At 56.8% G+C, this 14,469-nt stretch overlaps 3 protein-coding genes across 6 annotated transcripts; 1 reads left to right on the top strand and 2 right to left on the bottom strand.

Moving 5' to 3' along the window:
* Window positions 1-2,565: 2,565 nt before the first annotated feature.
* Window positions 2,566-6,773, bottom strand: LOC128788930 (nucleoside diphosphate kinase 6-like). 2 transcript variants are annotated; one of them, XM_053944284.1, is made up of 6 exons: window positions 6,695-6,773; window positions 4,895-4,997; window positions 4,778-4,817; window positions 4,207-4,367; window positions 3,867-3,994; window positions 2,566-2,794 (listed from the first exon to the last, which is right to left on the bottom strand). In XM_053944284.1, exons 1-6 carry the CDS (start codon window positions 6,701-6,703, stop codon window positions 2,669-2,671), a joined length of 567 nt encoding a protein of 188 aa, XP_053800259.1. In that variant the 5' UTR covers window positions 6,704-6,773; the 3' UTR covers window positions 2,566-2,668. The 2 variants fall into 2 exon arrangements, with proteins under 2 accessions (XP_053800259.1, XP_053800258.1); XM_053944283.1 differs by lacking the exon at window positions 6,695-6,773 and adding an exon at window positions 5,103-5,208.
* LOC128788928 (rab-like protein 2A) lies at window positions 5,429-9,795 on the top strand. 3 transcript variants are annotated; one of them, XM_053944280.1, is made up of 8 exons: window positions 5,429-5,606; window positions 5,709-5,738; window positions 5,854-5,933; window positions 7,174-7,253; window positions 7,957-8,068; window positions 8,677-8,774; window positions 9,028-9,111; window positions 9,368-9,795. In XM_053944280.1, exons 1-8 carry the CDS (start codon window positions 5,467-5,469, stop codon window positions 9,446-9,448), a joined length of 705 nt encoding a protein of 234 aa, XP_053800255.1. In that variant the 5' UTR covers window positions 5,429-5,466; the 3' UTR covers window positions 9,449-9,795. The 3 variants fall into 3 exon arrangements, with proteins under 3 accessions (XP_053800255.1, XP_053800256.1, XP_053800257.1); XM_053944281.1 differs by lacking the exons at window positions 9,028-9,111; window positions 9,368-9,795 and adding an exon at window positions 8,885-9,021; XM_053944282.1 differs by lacking the exons at window positions 5,429-5,606; window positions 5,709-5,738 and adding an exon at window positions 6,709-6,839 and having other exon boundaries at window positions 5,857-5,933.
* An 812-nt stretch (window positions 9,796-10,607) lies between these two features.
* Window positions 10,608-13,231, bottom strand: LOC128788927 (acrosin-like). The gene is made up of 5 exons (XM_053944279.1): window positions 12,882-13,231; window positions 12,448-12,690; window positions 11,996-12,255; window positions 11,309-11,454; window positions 10,608-11,165 (listed from the first exon to the last, which is right to left on the bottom strand). Exons 1-5 carry the CDS (start codon window positions 12,950-12,952, stop codon window positions 10,782-10,784), a joined length of 1,104 nt encoding a protein of 367 aa, XP_053800254.1. The 5' UTR covers window positions 12,953-13,231; the 3' UTR covers window positions 10,608-10,781.
* Between the last annotated feature and the right edge of the window lie 1,238 nt (window positions 13,232-14,469).

Here is a 14,469-nt window from a genome sequence, read left to right as displayed (position 1 = left end):
GACCTGGCTCAAAGAGAGAAGTATCATTCCACCCTGTGATATTACACACTTCTAATCGACTACACACCCATAATCCCAGTGCTATCAATCAATTTTGGAACCCTTCTCCACAGCCTCAGGTCAAATGCAGTGTTCTCTTGTGGGTCTGTGCCTTTCAGCACAGAAAGTCTAAAATTCTCAGCATCCAGGGTTCCAACATTGATCAGCTGCAGAGGGAAATACTGACCAGCAACAGAGCCCCCAGATGGGGCTGGTAGGAATTATGGCCATGCTGGAGGAAGGAGAGGCCTGACCTGCTGCCCAGGTGCCCACGTGGCCCCCGTGCATCGCCTGCCACTGCAGCAACACCCTGGGGTCCACACCTGCCCAGGAGCACAGAAAGGAACTCTGGAGGGTGTTGAGGCCAAAGCACTGCCTTCATACAGGGGTTCCCGACCTTATTTTATCACCCTTGGAGTATAAAAATAATAAAAGAGAGGTTTTTATGTCTCAGCGAAATTGCCCGTTTTCAGACCGTTTCCATTACCTTATGTCCATTCCTGGGAAACCTGAGGTTCCTTTCACTGCTCACACCTGGGATTTCTACCCATTGATAAACCCCACTGAGCTCCTAAGTCTGAGTAGCCCCAGCCCTCAGCCTCTCCTTACCTGTCAGATTCTCAGATGTCCTAATCAATCCATGCTGGACTCCAGTTCTGACCAGGCTGTTTTGCACTGGGGAGTCCCAGACTGGTGCCAGTGCTCCAGATGTGGCCTTACCTGTGCCCCAGGAGGGGATGGGGGTAACTTATGGGCAAGTGCTCTGGCTCCCACCCCTGAGGATGCTGTCAGACCATGGAGGGGCATTGCTGACTCAGGGGTGGCTCACGGCCATCAGGACAGCCAGATGCTTCTCTGGTCCCTCACATGAGTGTTGGCAAATGGAAACATCCCTGCCCAGGTGCAGGACATGGCGTTTTCCTCTAGAAACTTCATGAAATTCCCATTGCCTCATTTCTCCTTGAAGAGACCATCCAGGGAGGGACAACACTGGAGCAGGTACAGACCTGAGGGACTGAAGCCTGTGGGTGTGCCATGAGTGAGAAAACAGGAGAGAGGAAGAAACAACAAGTAGAAAAGCAAAGCCCAGCCCAGCCCCAGCCCTCTGTGCTGTGTCACCTCCCCCAGGGACTGGGAGAGACTAGGCAGAACCTGCAGGGGAAGAGCGGAGAAAAGATGCTGGACTGAAGCTGAACCTGGGAAAGTAGAGGAAAGGTGTTTCCCCAGGTGTTTCTTTAGTTGTTATCTTGGGTTTTCCTTGGTATCTGAATCAGTAACTAAGAGTTTGTGTTACAGCAATAAATCAAGTGAAATTCCTCAATTTGAGAGGGTTCTGCCCATGGTGGCAGGGACCAAGGCCAGGCCTGGGCTGGGATAAGCAGCCTGGGCTGGGATCAGCACTGATTTCCCTCTGAAGGCTTTCCTTTCCTTCTTCCCAGGCCAAGCCGTGTTGTCCCCTCCAGTGCTGACACAAACCTGCTCAATTCTTCCAAGAGCAGATCAAGTTTAGGCTCAAACTCACCAGTCCCAGCTCCACACCCGAGGTGTCCCTGCAGGTGCCTGAGCTGGACCTTGTGCCCCAGGCAGTGCTTTGCAGCAGCACCAGGGGCAGAAGCTGCTGCAGACACACAGCTGTGACCAGCCCTGTGCACAGACCCCACAGGTGGGCCAGGGCACCTGCAGCTTCCAGGGAAAAACTGGGATCTCCAACTGCCCTTCACACCTGTACTGAGGTGCCACATTGTCTCGGTTAGAGACCAACTGGGAGACTGATTTACTGCTGTAACACACACCCATCAGCATGGAAAGGCTTGGGCTGGGAGGGACCATACAGCTCATCCAGCCATGAACAGGGATGTCACTCACTACACCAAGCTGCTCCAGGCCCATCCAGCTCACCCCAGGAAACTGCAAGGGATGGGGCAAGCATCACTGGAAAAGCTAAAAAATCACTTCCTGGGTATTTACAAGGAAGGGAAAAAGAAAATAGGAAAAAAACAAAACAAAACAAAACAAACAAAACAAAAAAAACCAAACAAACAAACAAAAAAAAACATTTTGATAAGAGCCCTCAAAGCAGAGTTACCTGTGACATTCCATAAGACTTCATTGGAGACCAAATATCAGTTTTGACACTGTCTCCTGCATCAAACACCAAGTGCTTCAGGTCTCTGATGAGTTTGCTGAACAGCTTTAGATTCACACAATAAATCCTCTGTCTGGGGCAATGGGATGCCCAGTCTGAGCACCTGTGCTCAGGAACAGCCTCGGGGCCAGGGCAATGTCAAGGTGCTACCCAGCAGGTACCTGAATCACAGTGGCTGTGAGGCAGTGTCATTGTGACAATCCTGCTGGCAGAGTTCTCTGCACTGGCAATGTTCAAAAGGGCCTTTTTCCGAAGTGTAACCATTGCAAGTGAGTAGGAAAAAAGACCAAAACTTCAAAAATGGCATGTGTGAGCCAGGAATTATCAGTTAATGACATTCCCAAGGAATATCCAAAACAGAAAGCACAACATAAAGGAAGAAAGGTGAAAAATAGTAAAGTTTAATAGTTAAAAGAAAAACACACAAATCTGAGCAAAACCTCTGGGAATCAATAAAACAACTGACAAAATATCAATAAAGTATCAACAGCACTGGGGACAGCAGCTCTCAGACCTCTGTGAAGACACACAGGATCCTGAGCAGATCCCCTCTGGACACTGCTGAGGACAAGGACAGCAGTGATGTCCTGCAGATCCCTGGATCTGTACCTGGAACAGAACAACGACCATTTGATCCCAGACAGGAGGAGGAGAGGGAACACAAACACAGGTGAGTTTAACCATGGTAGCTCTGGGCAGTGCTTTCCACCACAGAGTCAGCCAGTCCCTACCCAACACCTCACAGAGTTCTGGAAGCACCTGGAGTGCCTGCCTTGGCTCTGTGATGTACCAGGGCTCTGGCAAATCTCAGCTCAGCTTTCCTACCCCAAGCACAGCACACCTTCCCCAGCCCGAGCATTTGGGACTGCCCAAAGGAAATTCCAACAGGGCACTGTAACTAAAATGGCAGCACTGCAAGGAGCCCACAGGGAGACAGCATAAATGGCCTGAAACCTTGTCCAGGAACACATCTCACATGGCATCACAGACAGAAACACAAATCAGCCACCAGGACCCAGCTCTGTAGCTCCCAACTAAGCCCTCCTGCACCACCCTGTCATCGTTTCACCACATATCTGGGTAATTCAATGGCTTTGTTCATCCCATCTCCCAAGGACACAGAACTGCCTCGGCACCCAGTTAGGCTGTGGACACTGAGGGCTCCACATGCTCTCACATGCAGAGCTATTGGCAAAGCTCCTCATTTCCCAGCCCAGCTGCAGCTGAGCAAGGACAGGACAGTTCATCTTGTCCTGCTGATGTCTTTCTTCACATTCTTTTTCCTTCTTTTCTCCCTAAGGCACTGTGGGAACAGCCAGCAGGGAGAATCTGAGGCTTCCCATCAGCAAACCCAGGCCAATCCCATCTGGAACAAGCAGCCCATTGTTCACCTGGCCCTTGACCTACTCACCACGTGTCCTGTTCACACCCAAACAAACTCAGGGGCCAGCGAGCTGCATGGCCAGACTGTCAGCACAAGCACTGCTGGGGAATTCTTCCTACAGCACCCCAGCACCTGCCTGTTACACCGATCATCTGCCCAGGCAGCACAACACACACGAGGCTTTCCCTCTGCCACGCTCCCGAAACACAGCACAGCTCTGTGTCTGGCACCCCAGGAGAGTGCCCACAGGTGCTGCCAGGCCAGCAAAGCACACCCTGCCCAGGTAGCTCAGGTCACCTGTGCCTGCTGTGCCCGCAGCACGCAGTGCGCGTGCCGCAGCCGGGGCTCGTCCTGCTCGTACCAGCGCCGCTCGTCGAACTCGGGGAAGAAAAAGGCAATTTCTCTGCTGGCTGAGGCAGGTGAGTCTGTCAAGAGAGAGGGAAAGGCAATGAGAGAGACTTGCCAGTCTGCCACCACAAATACATGCTGGACTCCAAAGCTGCCTGGCTAGGCTGCACCTGGCCAGGTGTGCAGAAAGGAACAAATCACTCACTTGGAGCCCCAGAACTAAAGCAAAGGCAGACAAAGCACCGTCATTTCTACCTCCCCAAGAACCACCCAAGAATGCCAGGCCTACCTGAGCCATGGGTTGTGTTCCTGGTGTCCGTAAGGCCGTAGGCACCTCGGATGGAGTCTGGGTGGCTGTGTCGAGCTCGGAACACTTTAGTGGGTCCCATCAGGGATCTCCAGAGAGGGATAGCATTCTCATGGGCCAGGATGTAAGCCCACATGGGGCCACTGCAGCAAGGGCCCAGGAACAGCAGGAGAAAAGATTATGAAGAGCTCATTACAAACAGGTTATTCGTCCTTACAAACCTACACAGTACAGCCGCCATGGGCTGCCACGCTGGGCCCTGGCCTGCCCTGCCACGCCATGGGGAGGGGCACGGTCCCGCCGTGGCATCGAGGCCACGGCGCTGGCACTACTGACCTACTCCAAATTATGACTTCCACCACCTTCGCGGTGCCACCCGCCAGGTGTCACTGCTGTCACAGCAGGCTACGATCCCGACGGTTCTACGATGGCTACGATGTCTCCTCCCACCGCGGCCAGAGCCTCCCACCCCCGCACATCCCAGCGAGCCCCTCCGCACACGGGACACGGCAGCGCGGGCCGTCCCCGCGCCCCGCACACCCGCGGCACGTACCTGGCCATGAACTCCACCAGCCGCTGGTAGAAGAAACGCCCTGCGGAGAGACACGGACCGAGTCGGCACCGGCCCGGGTCAGCATCCCGCTCCGGCAGTCCTGAGCCCCGCTCGTACCTGCGTGCTCCCGGTAGAAGCGGCGGCTCTGCTCCGCGCCGCACCGCAGCTCCTTGGCGCGGACGATGAGGAACCGGTGACGGAGGATGGCGGCGTGCACGGCCTGCGGGAAGAGGCGGCGCTGGGGGGGGTCGTGGCGAGGCCTGCTGTGCTGTGCTGTGCTGTGCCCGACCCGACCCGGCCCGACCCGGCCCGGCCCGGCCCTCACCTCGCGCACGAGCGGATGGGCCACCGCGTCCGGCTTGAGCAGCGCCAGCGTCAGCTGCAGCGGCCGCGCGGGGGCCGCCATGGCCGGCGTGGGGCGGGGCCGGCGTGGGGCGGGGCCGGCGTGGGGCGGGGCCGGCGTGGGGCGGGGCCGGCGTGGGCGGGGCCGGCGTGGGGCGGGGCCGGCGTGGGGCGGGGCCGGCGTGGGGCGGGGCCGGCGTGGGGCGGGGCCGGCGTGGGGCGGGGCCGGCGTGGGGCGGGGCCGGCGTGGGGCGGGGCCGGCGTGGGGCGGGGCCGGCGTGGGGCGGGGCCGGCGTGGGGCGGGGCCGGGAGGCGTCGCGCGGCGGCGGGGACGCGCAGGCGCTGCCATGGCGACGGCGGCGGAGCAGCAGGGCCAGGCCGCGGCCCGGGAGGAAGCCCCGGATGGGGCCCGGGATGAGGCCGCGGCCGGCGCTGAGGAAACGGTGAAGATCATCTGCCTGGGCGACAGTGCCGTGGGCAAGTCCAAGTGCGTGGGGCGCGGGCGTCCCGCGGGTGCGGGCGGGGGGTCCCGAGCCGGGCGGGCAGCGGCGGGTGCCGCGGCTGACAGCGGCACGTGCTCTCTCCGCAGGTTGCTGGAGCGGTTCCTGCTCGATGGCTTGTATCCTTGGGAGCGGGGCAGCGGGGCAGGCACGGGGCAGGCGGGATCGGCCCGGCCCGCGGGTCGCGGCGGAGCGGGGTCCGCGCCTCTCGGTGCGCTCCTTAACGTGCCGCAGCCGCCCCCAGCAGCTGTCCACGTTCGCCCTGACGCTGTACCAGCACCGCGCCCGCGTGGGCGGGCAGGAGGTCCGCGTGGGTGAGTGGGGCCAGCCCGGGGACATGGGGGGCCATGGTAGAGGGCACAGCTGGGAAGTGCAGATCCCCTCGGGTTGGGTCTCGGTTAGGTGTTCTGATAGACAACAGCATCGTGACAAATCTGGTGCCCTTCTGGGACGGGGCTGCAGCATTGGTGGATGGGGTAAAGTGACTGCCATCATCCCCTTAGGCTTGGCAAAATGTAGGGCGTTGTCCCCACGATGTCCTGGACTCTGAGCTGGAGAGACGGGGGTTGGATGGATGGGTGGACAGTCAGAGAATGAAGAATGGTCTGGATGACTGCATGGAGTCACTGGTCATGGCTCATTGGGGTTGGGGCTGACACTGCTCAACATCTTTGTTGTCACACAGGCAGTGAATGCAAATGTGGTCTGGTGGGGACCTGTCTGTGTTTGGGCAGTTTAAGAAAGTCACTGTCCAGTAGGTCTGACACAGAGTCTAGTCACAGTATCAGTGAAAAGGAATCCCTAAGGAAACTGGCTCGTTTGGCTCTGGGTACAGCACCATGCTTGGGTCCAGCTGACAAGAGGTGTGACTACACTGAGGTGCTTAACTGAAGCTGTGCCAGTTCATGCAGCAAACCAGAGCCAATTGTGAACCTACAAACCCAGTGAGTGGTGGGGGATCTCCACCTGAGCTGCACCAACAGCAAAAGGCACAGCTGTGTCCAGGTTTGCCCCATGATATGTGGTGTACACAGAACTGCATGGACTGGGACCTGTTTGCCTCTGGCTGACTTACCTTCAGCATTTCAGAATGATTCCTGCCCCTGGGAGAGTGAAGTCAGATATCTGCAAGAGGAGCTGGAGCACTTCCCATGGCAGGGCCCTGGCTGACCACCACTGGGTCAGAAAGCATCAGTGTCCAGCAGTTCCTGGAGTTTTAGGTAGTTTCCCGTTGTCATCCCTAGTGACAGAGTGCCAGACATGGCTACTGCTCTGTGCACTTCTGCCTGTTTTGGTCCTGCTGTCCCACACAACTCATGTCACTGGTGGCTTCTCCTGTGTTGATGGCTAGTGCCAGCACAGCCCACAGCTGAGCCCAGCAAGGAAAGGTCCCAGTTTGGCACAATTTCTTAACCCTGAGGTGTTTCAGATTGGTGAGGTGAAGCTCAGTTTGTGTCCCTGAGCAGGTGGGCTGGGCTTTGCCTCCTGGATGTAAGTTGTGAGAAAAACAGAGCTCGGCGAGTTGTGTCATTCTGAGCTGTTTTTGTGTTACAGACTTCTGGGACACAGCGGGCCAGGAACGGTTCCGGAGCATGCACGCCTCCTACTACCACCAGGCCCATGCCTGCATCATGGTGAGGGGGTCTCAGCTGGACCATGGGATTTGGGCAGAATGGTCTCAGTGGCACCTGGCCTTTGTGTTACTTTTATGGTTACATTGCCATGTGTTCCTTGTCTCTTCCAGTGGTTTAAAAAACTTTCCTAGATTGTTCTTTCTTCTCTCACCAGATAAACCTCCTGTAGATGGACCTCTTAGCTCTGGTCTGTCTCTCCTGGTAACACTTTTCCTCTATCCCCTGGCTCTGCTGTCTTCTCAGTGTCCCCATGTTTGCCCCTGTTGCCAGTTTTGTTGGCTCCTCTTCTGCTCAGATCTCTTGGTTTGTCCTGTCGCTCTCACTTTCCACTGTTCCACCAGTGATTTTCATTGGTGGTTTAGTTGTCAGAACAGAGGAGGCCACATCTGATCCTGCTTGGCACAAACTGTTCCCAGTGCCAGCTCCCTGTGTGGGTGGCAGGGACTTGCACAGGGCACAGGACAGTGGAAAGGAAATCAAGGGGGTGTTTCCTGCTGGCTGGACTTGGCAATACTATCTCTTTCTCTTTCACCCTTTCCAATAACGCCCAGTTCCCTTTTTCTTGTCTTCATGGGAACATTCTGGATTCTGTCCTTGTGTTGCTCGGAGCTGTCCTGGGTTGGCCCCACAGATTGGTCAGAGCTGTCCTGGGTCAGTCAGCTGTGCTGGGCTGGCCCCGGGATAGGTGCTTCTCTCTTGGAAGGTGTTTGATGTGCAGCGGAAGGTCACCTACAAGAACCTGAACAGCTGGTACAAGGAGCTGAGGGAATTCCGCCCAGAGATTCCATGCATTGTAGTGGCCAACAAGATTGATGGTGAGTGTGTCTTCTGCTCCCAGCTTGTCAGGGTGTGGTGAGATTCACTCCTGTCCTTACTGAGAACCAATGTCCCTTGTCTGTTGGGTCCAGAAGATTTCCTCAGTCCCGCAGGGCTGGGTTCTGTGCTGACCTCAGCTGCTGTCTCACAGGTGCTTGTCCTGTGTCACCAGCCATTAAAAGTGCAAGTTTCATCCATTTCAGTTTTATTCAAGCATTTTTCTTCCAGTTCTGTCCTTACCACACTGCCTGTTCAAGAACCCAAAAGTGATTGGAGTAGCACCTAGTCAAAAATGGCAGCAAAAGGAAGCAAAAGCTGTTCTGTGGCTTCCCTGGATCAGTCAGGGATGGCCTTGGTGCTCCTTCAGCCTGCACAGACTCCTCTGTGCTGAAGTGTCTCAATGTACCTGCTGACAGAACTGTTCACCTGGCTCTGCAGGAGGCTGGAAGGTTCCCTCCCATGGGGAATGCTAGCCAGCCCTTCGCAATTGCTGTCACAGGGCTGTGGCTTGTCTGGCTCAGCAGGGGCTGACATGTCACACAGAAGACACCCACCTTCTGGACCTCCTGCCATGTCTGACTGACCGTGTCTTCTTTGTCTGCCTCAGCGGATATGAAGGTGACCCAGAAAAGCTTCAATTTTGCCCGGAAGTTCAGTTTGCCCTTTTACTTTGTGTCTGCTGCTGATGGCACCAACGTGGTGAAGGTGAGATGGGCGTTTGACTGCTGGGCTTGGTGTCCATGAGGCCCCCTGGCAGCCCAGGGATGTGGGGGCTGCTGTGGGCACAGAGAGCAGGAAATGGTCCATCATTTCAGCTCCATGTGAGAGGCTGGTGGCTATGGAGAGCTGCAGAGGGTTTTTTTTTCTCCTGGGATGTGGGAACAGTCTCCATCTGCTACAGAAGCCCAATGCCCGTGTACCCCATCCCATGAGTGATGGGCCTTGTCCTTCCCATCAGCTCTTCAACGACGCCATCAGACTGGCCGTGGCTTACAAACAGCACTCGGGAGACTTCATGGACGAGGTCCTGCGGGAGCTGGAGGTAGGGAAGGCTCTGTCCCTGCTCCGTCCTGAGTCCTGTCAGATGAGCAGTTCTGCCTTTTTTCCCCTGGGTGCAGCAAGGGAAGCTTTGCCCTCTGCTGGGCTTTGTGTGCTGCTCCATCTGGGCTGGGAGGGGGGAAGTGGGAACCATCACAAGAGCTCTCACTGCCCTAGGCAGAGTCTAAAAGAGCCACAGCAGATACAGTTGTTGCAGTCTGTGTCATTTCTCAGTAGTTCCTTGTCCTACTCCTTTCCAGAGCTTTGATCTGCAGAACACAGGCAAGGATTTGTCAAATAAAGGGAAAAGCTGCACTGAAGAGGAGCCCTCATCTGCCTAGGCCTGTTTTCCCCTTGGCTCTGGACATCTGGGGCCTGCACGGAGGACAGTGATGCTTCTCATGCCCTAGAGCTGTGTTGATGGGCAGCTGGGCCTCTTCCCTTCTTGTGGGAGCCTACCTGGGCAGGATCTTCATTGGCTCAGCCCTCACCGCTGCACATTTCGCTCAGAGGGATGGGAGAATCCACAGGATTCCACATGGATGGTGGCTCATTCCTACTGCTCCTTCAGAACAGAGCTGCCTAGGAGAAGTGAGCCATCCTGGACCTGCAGGAGGGATCCTACCCAGGCGCTGTAGTGGTACCTGCTGCAGAAAGCAAACACTAAAGGATATTTTTTACAAAGCTATGAGATGGCATCGTCCCTGCACTACTGCTCTAAGGAGGCAGGTCCCAGGTGGTTTAAGGCCACAGGCCAGCCCAGCCTGCTCCCAGCTGAGCCAGTGCTGCCTCAGTTCCCCCATGACCTCTGCTGCCCATCCCTGGCCTGCTGTCCCCGTTCTACCCCAGAACAGCCAGATCCCAGGGGCTGCTGAGCACAGGAGGTTTCTCCTTCCAGGTCTGTACAGCTGATGCAGGTGGGCTCACACCCAGGGGCTGCTTCTGTCCCAGCTTGTTGGATGTGGCCATGGCCATGGTCTGTGTGTGTGTGTGTGTGTGCACAAGATGCTGCACTCCAGAGAGATGGATACACACACACGCTCTAAGACAGTCACTGAATCATGGAATAGTTCGGTTTGAAAGGGACCTTAAAAGTCACCTCATTCCACCCCCTCCCATGGGCAGGGACACCTTCCACTATCTCAGGTTGCTCCAAGTCCTGTCCAACCTGGCCTTAGACACTTCCAGGGATCCAGGGGCAGACACATCTTCTCTAGGCACCCTGTTCCAGGGCCTCATCACCCCCTGAGTAAAAACTCCTTCACAGCACCTCATGCATCTCCCCTCTAGATTTAATCCATTCCTTCTTGTCCTATCATGCCCTGCTTGTGCAAAAAACTGCTCTCCCCCACTATTATAACCTGCTTCAGGCACTGCAAGGGGCACTGAGGTTTCCCTGGAGCCCTCTCCAGGCTGAAGAATGAATGTGAACACAGCAGATGGACAGACAGAGCAGGGACTCTGTGAGCCTGCGGGCACTGAGCAGGGCTGAAAACACAGTTAATGGTGAACATAGAAGCTTTACTTCAACACCTTGGTCACGACAGCATTGCTGTGGCCACAGTGCAGCAGCGTGGGCAGGACAGAGAAGCCTCTGGCCCCAAGGCTACCTTTGGCCCAGCAGGAACTGCCATGATCCACTGTAGCCCTGGATCCTGCTCATCCCGCTGCTGCTCAGGCTGTTTTGTCCTTCTGAAACTGTAGGAATTCCTGCAGCAGATTCCGGAATTGCATCAGGATCTGGTGGGGGAATGCCATGGACAGTGACGTGCCTGAGGATGTCACTGCTGGTCTCTGGCTGTACTCAGGGTTCAAGCTGATATGTTCCTCAGGCTCCTCCTCAGGGGCCGAGGTGATGACTGGCTCTGGTGCTGGACCAGCTCTTTCTGCTGGGCTCAGGCCCGTCTGGAGCAGGATCCAGTTGTAGAAGTGCTGAGTGGAGGTGTAGATCCCAGGGTGCCTGGCTCTGTCACAGCCTCTTCCCCAGCTGTTCAATCCCACAAGCCAGTAGTAGTCAGCTTCATTGTCCTTGCAGACGAGGGGACTCCCGCTGTCCCCCTGTGCCAGGAGAGATGGCTCAGGGACTGTGGGGGGCTGCTTTGGGGAAGGGAGGGGTGGACAGGGGACAGGCTGGGCTGTGTGTGGGGGATGAGGGGGTCCCTGTGCTGTCGAGAGCTGAGGGACTCATCATACACTCCTACCTGGCAGGTGTCAATACCACCCTGTGGGTACCCAGCACACAGGTTGTCAGCATGAACAGCCCCTGCATACCATGGGCTGCTGTTGCAGAGCTCCGTGTCCATGAGGTGGACCTTGGACTCCTGCAGCACCATGCCTGTTCCTTGAGCTGTGGGCACAGAGGGGAATGAGCCCCCAGAAGCTCAGTACCCATCCCTTCCCCTGCCTGGGGCTCAGCCCTTCCCGGGCCTGTCCCTGCCCCTTCCCCACGGAGCGATGCTGTCCAGCTGTGTCCCTGCTGTTGGCCTGGGGAAGGGGCCAGACCCATCTCTCCCGAGGCTTCACAGGGCCAGCAGGAATTGTCTGGGGGAGCAGGGACCTTACAGCTCATCCCATTCATGCCCCATCTTGGCAGGGACTCCTTCCCCCAGCCAGGCTGCTCCAAGACCGGCCCCACTGACATCCTGCAGCCGAACCCTGTCTGTGGCCAGTCCGTGTCCCCAGGGTGCCCAGTTCGTGTCCCTGTCTGTGCCCAGTCCATGTCCCTGTCTGTGCCCAGTCCATGTCCCTGTCTGTGCCCAGTCTGTGTCCCTGTCTGTGCCCAGTCCGTGTCCCTGTCTGTGCCCAGTCCGTGTCCCTGTCTGTGCCCAGTCCATGTCCCCGGGGTGCCCAGCTCACCCTCGGAGCACACATCCTGTTGGGGAGCTCACCTCTGGCAAAGTTCCAGCCGGCGATGTAGCAGGATTTCAGCTCCGACACCCTGAGCGAGGCGTCGGGCACGCAGCCCAGCTGGATGTAGTCGCTGCACTCCACGGGCTGGTCCAGCTCCAGCAGGGCGATGTCGTTCCTGGCCGTGGCAGCCACGTAGTGCTGGTGCACCAGGAGCCTCTGGATGTGTCTCACCTCAGCCTCAGGGCCCATCTGAGTCAGATCTGAGGCCCCCATCACCACCTTCCACATGGAGATGCCCCTGGGGAGCAGATGGACAGAGGGGTGACAGGGAGCAGAGCCACAGGCTGCAGCAGCCCAGCATTTCCCGGCCTTCTGCTTCCCAAGGCGGACAGGGAAGTGGCACGTGGTGCTGTGAGCTGGGCACCTGTCCATGCTCTAGGGACATTTCTGTCCATGCTCTAGGGACATTTCTGTCCCTGCTGTTTCTTACCCGGCCCTGGCGAAGCAGTGTGCGACCGTGAGCACCCACTGGGAGCTGAGGAGGACACCCGAGCACATGTGCCACGTGCCGTTCTCCCAGGTGGCCTGGATGCTGACGATGCCGGGCCAGGCCCCTGGCTGGACACCGGTGCCACCCACAACACGGGACATGTCAGCAGCAGAAGTCATGGAGTCGTAGTCGAGAACTGCAGAGCTGTGGTCAGAGGCCAAGGGCCGGAGCCCGCAGGTCCCTCTGGAAGCACAGAGCCATCACTGCCCTGCTCGGTGGCTGCCGCTGCTCTGCTGCCACTCAGGCTGAAAGTCCCAGCTGGTCCTGAGCAGCAGCAGGGCCAGAGAACCTCGAAGGGCATCTTTCCCCACAGTTCTGCCAGGGAAGTCCCCAAGTGTTCCTCCAGCTCCCTCCCAGAGCCTGGGACCACTGACCTGCAGGTGTCCCAGCTGCCCCACACAGGCCTGGCCAGGGCCAGCAGGACGAGCAGCCACAGAAGAGCCATTGGTGCCAGCACAGGTGGCAGAGCCAGAACCGAGGTGTCACCTATAGCACGGCTACCGCCACAGCACCCACAGCCTTTGTGGTGCTCACAGTGCCCCAGCCAGGGCTGCTGTCACAGAGGGAACAGTTCTGAGTGCTGGGCATGGCAGGGAGGGGCAACACAGAGTCATAGAGACGTGGAATGGTCTGGGTGGAAGGGACTTTAATGACCACCCAGTGCCAGCCCTGCCATGGGCAGGGACACCTTCCACTCTCCCAGGTTGCTCCAAGCCCTGTCCAGCCTGGCCTTGGGCACTGCCAGGGATCCAGGGGCAGCCACAGCTGCTCTGAGCACCCTGTGCCAGGGCCTGCCTGCCCTCACAGTCAGAAATTCCTTCCTAACACCTAATCTAAATCTGCCCACCTTCAGCTTAAGGCCATTTTTCTTGTGTCCTATCACTACACGCTCTTGTCCAAGGTACCCCTCCAGCCTTTTTCTAAGCCCCCTTTAAGTACTGGAAGGGGCAACAAAGTCTCCCTGGAACCTTCTGTTCTCCAGGCTGACCAGCCATAACTCTCTCAGCCTGTCAACCCTTCTTCCCACCCTGAATGAACATTTTAGATGTGGCGATCCTTACTGCAAAACAGCAGTGCTCTGCTAATTCACCTACATTCACCTTTTACATATGTGTATTTGCATTCATTTCAGAAAGGCATCTGACTTTGATTAAATACCTTGAGAAATAAAAGTTTATATTTTTTCTCCATCATTTCTTGAAGTATTTTGTGGGAGGATGGCTGAGGGTAAAAAGATAACAGTATGAAATTATAGGGGAAAATACAGTTGCTGCTCTCTGGATGGAAGGGGGTCAGCATGCCTGATCTCCCTCACACAGCACAATCCAAGAGAATCCCCTGCTGCCCATGCTATTGGATGAGCCCAGGACAGGAGGGTTTTGGGCTGGGTCATGTCTAGCCCCTCATCCACCAGTACCCCCAAGTCCTTCTCCCAGGGCTCCCCCATCTGCTCATTCCAAACCTGGAATGGATTCTGAAGGTTGCCCCAGGTGCAGCATCTGCACTTGGTCTTGTCAAACCTCATGAGGTTCCCACAGGCCACCACTTGGGCCTGTCCAGGTCCCTCAGGGGGCAACCTGCCCCACTCAGCATGGTGTCACCTGCAAACCTGCTGAGGGGGCACTCACAAAGATATTAAATTCTTCCTGCACATCTGTGATCCCAGGTTCTCCCTTCCCCTTTGGGTGGGACATCACAGGGGTGTTGGACAGTGTGTGGCCAGCAGGGCAGAGGGGTGATCCTGCCCCTCTGCGCTGCCCACGTGAGGCTGTTCTGGGCTCCACAACTCAGGAAAGACAAGGAGCTGCTGGAGAGGGTCAAGGAGGCCACAAAGATGATTCAGGGTCTAATCATGAGGATTGATGAGGAGAGACGGCAGAGCTTGGCCTGATCAGTCTGGAGAAGGCTGAGAGTGGATTCCATCAATCCATATAAATATCTCAAATCACAGAATCATGCAGA

The sequence above is a fragment of the Vidua chalybeata genome, chromosome 5 (genome assembly GCF_026979565.1).
Source record: "Vidua chalybeata isolate OUT-0048 chromosome 5, bVidCha1 merged haplotype, whole genome shotgun sequence".
Lineage (NCBI taxonomy): Eukaryota > Metazoa > Chordata > Aves > Passeriformes > Viduidae > Vidua > Vidua chalybeata.
The sequence above is the reverse complement of the archived record's forward strand: the minus strand, read 5'-3'. Positions and strand labels throughout refer to the sequence as shown.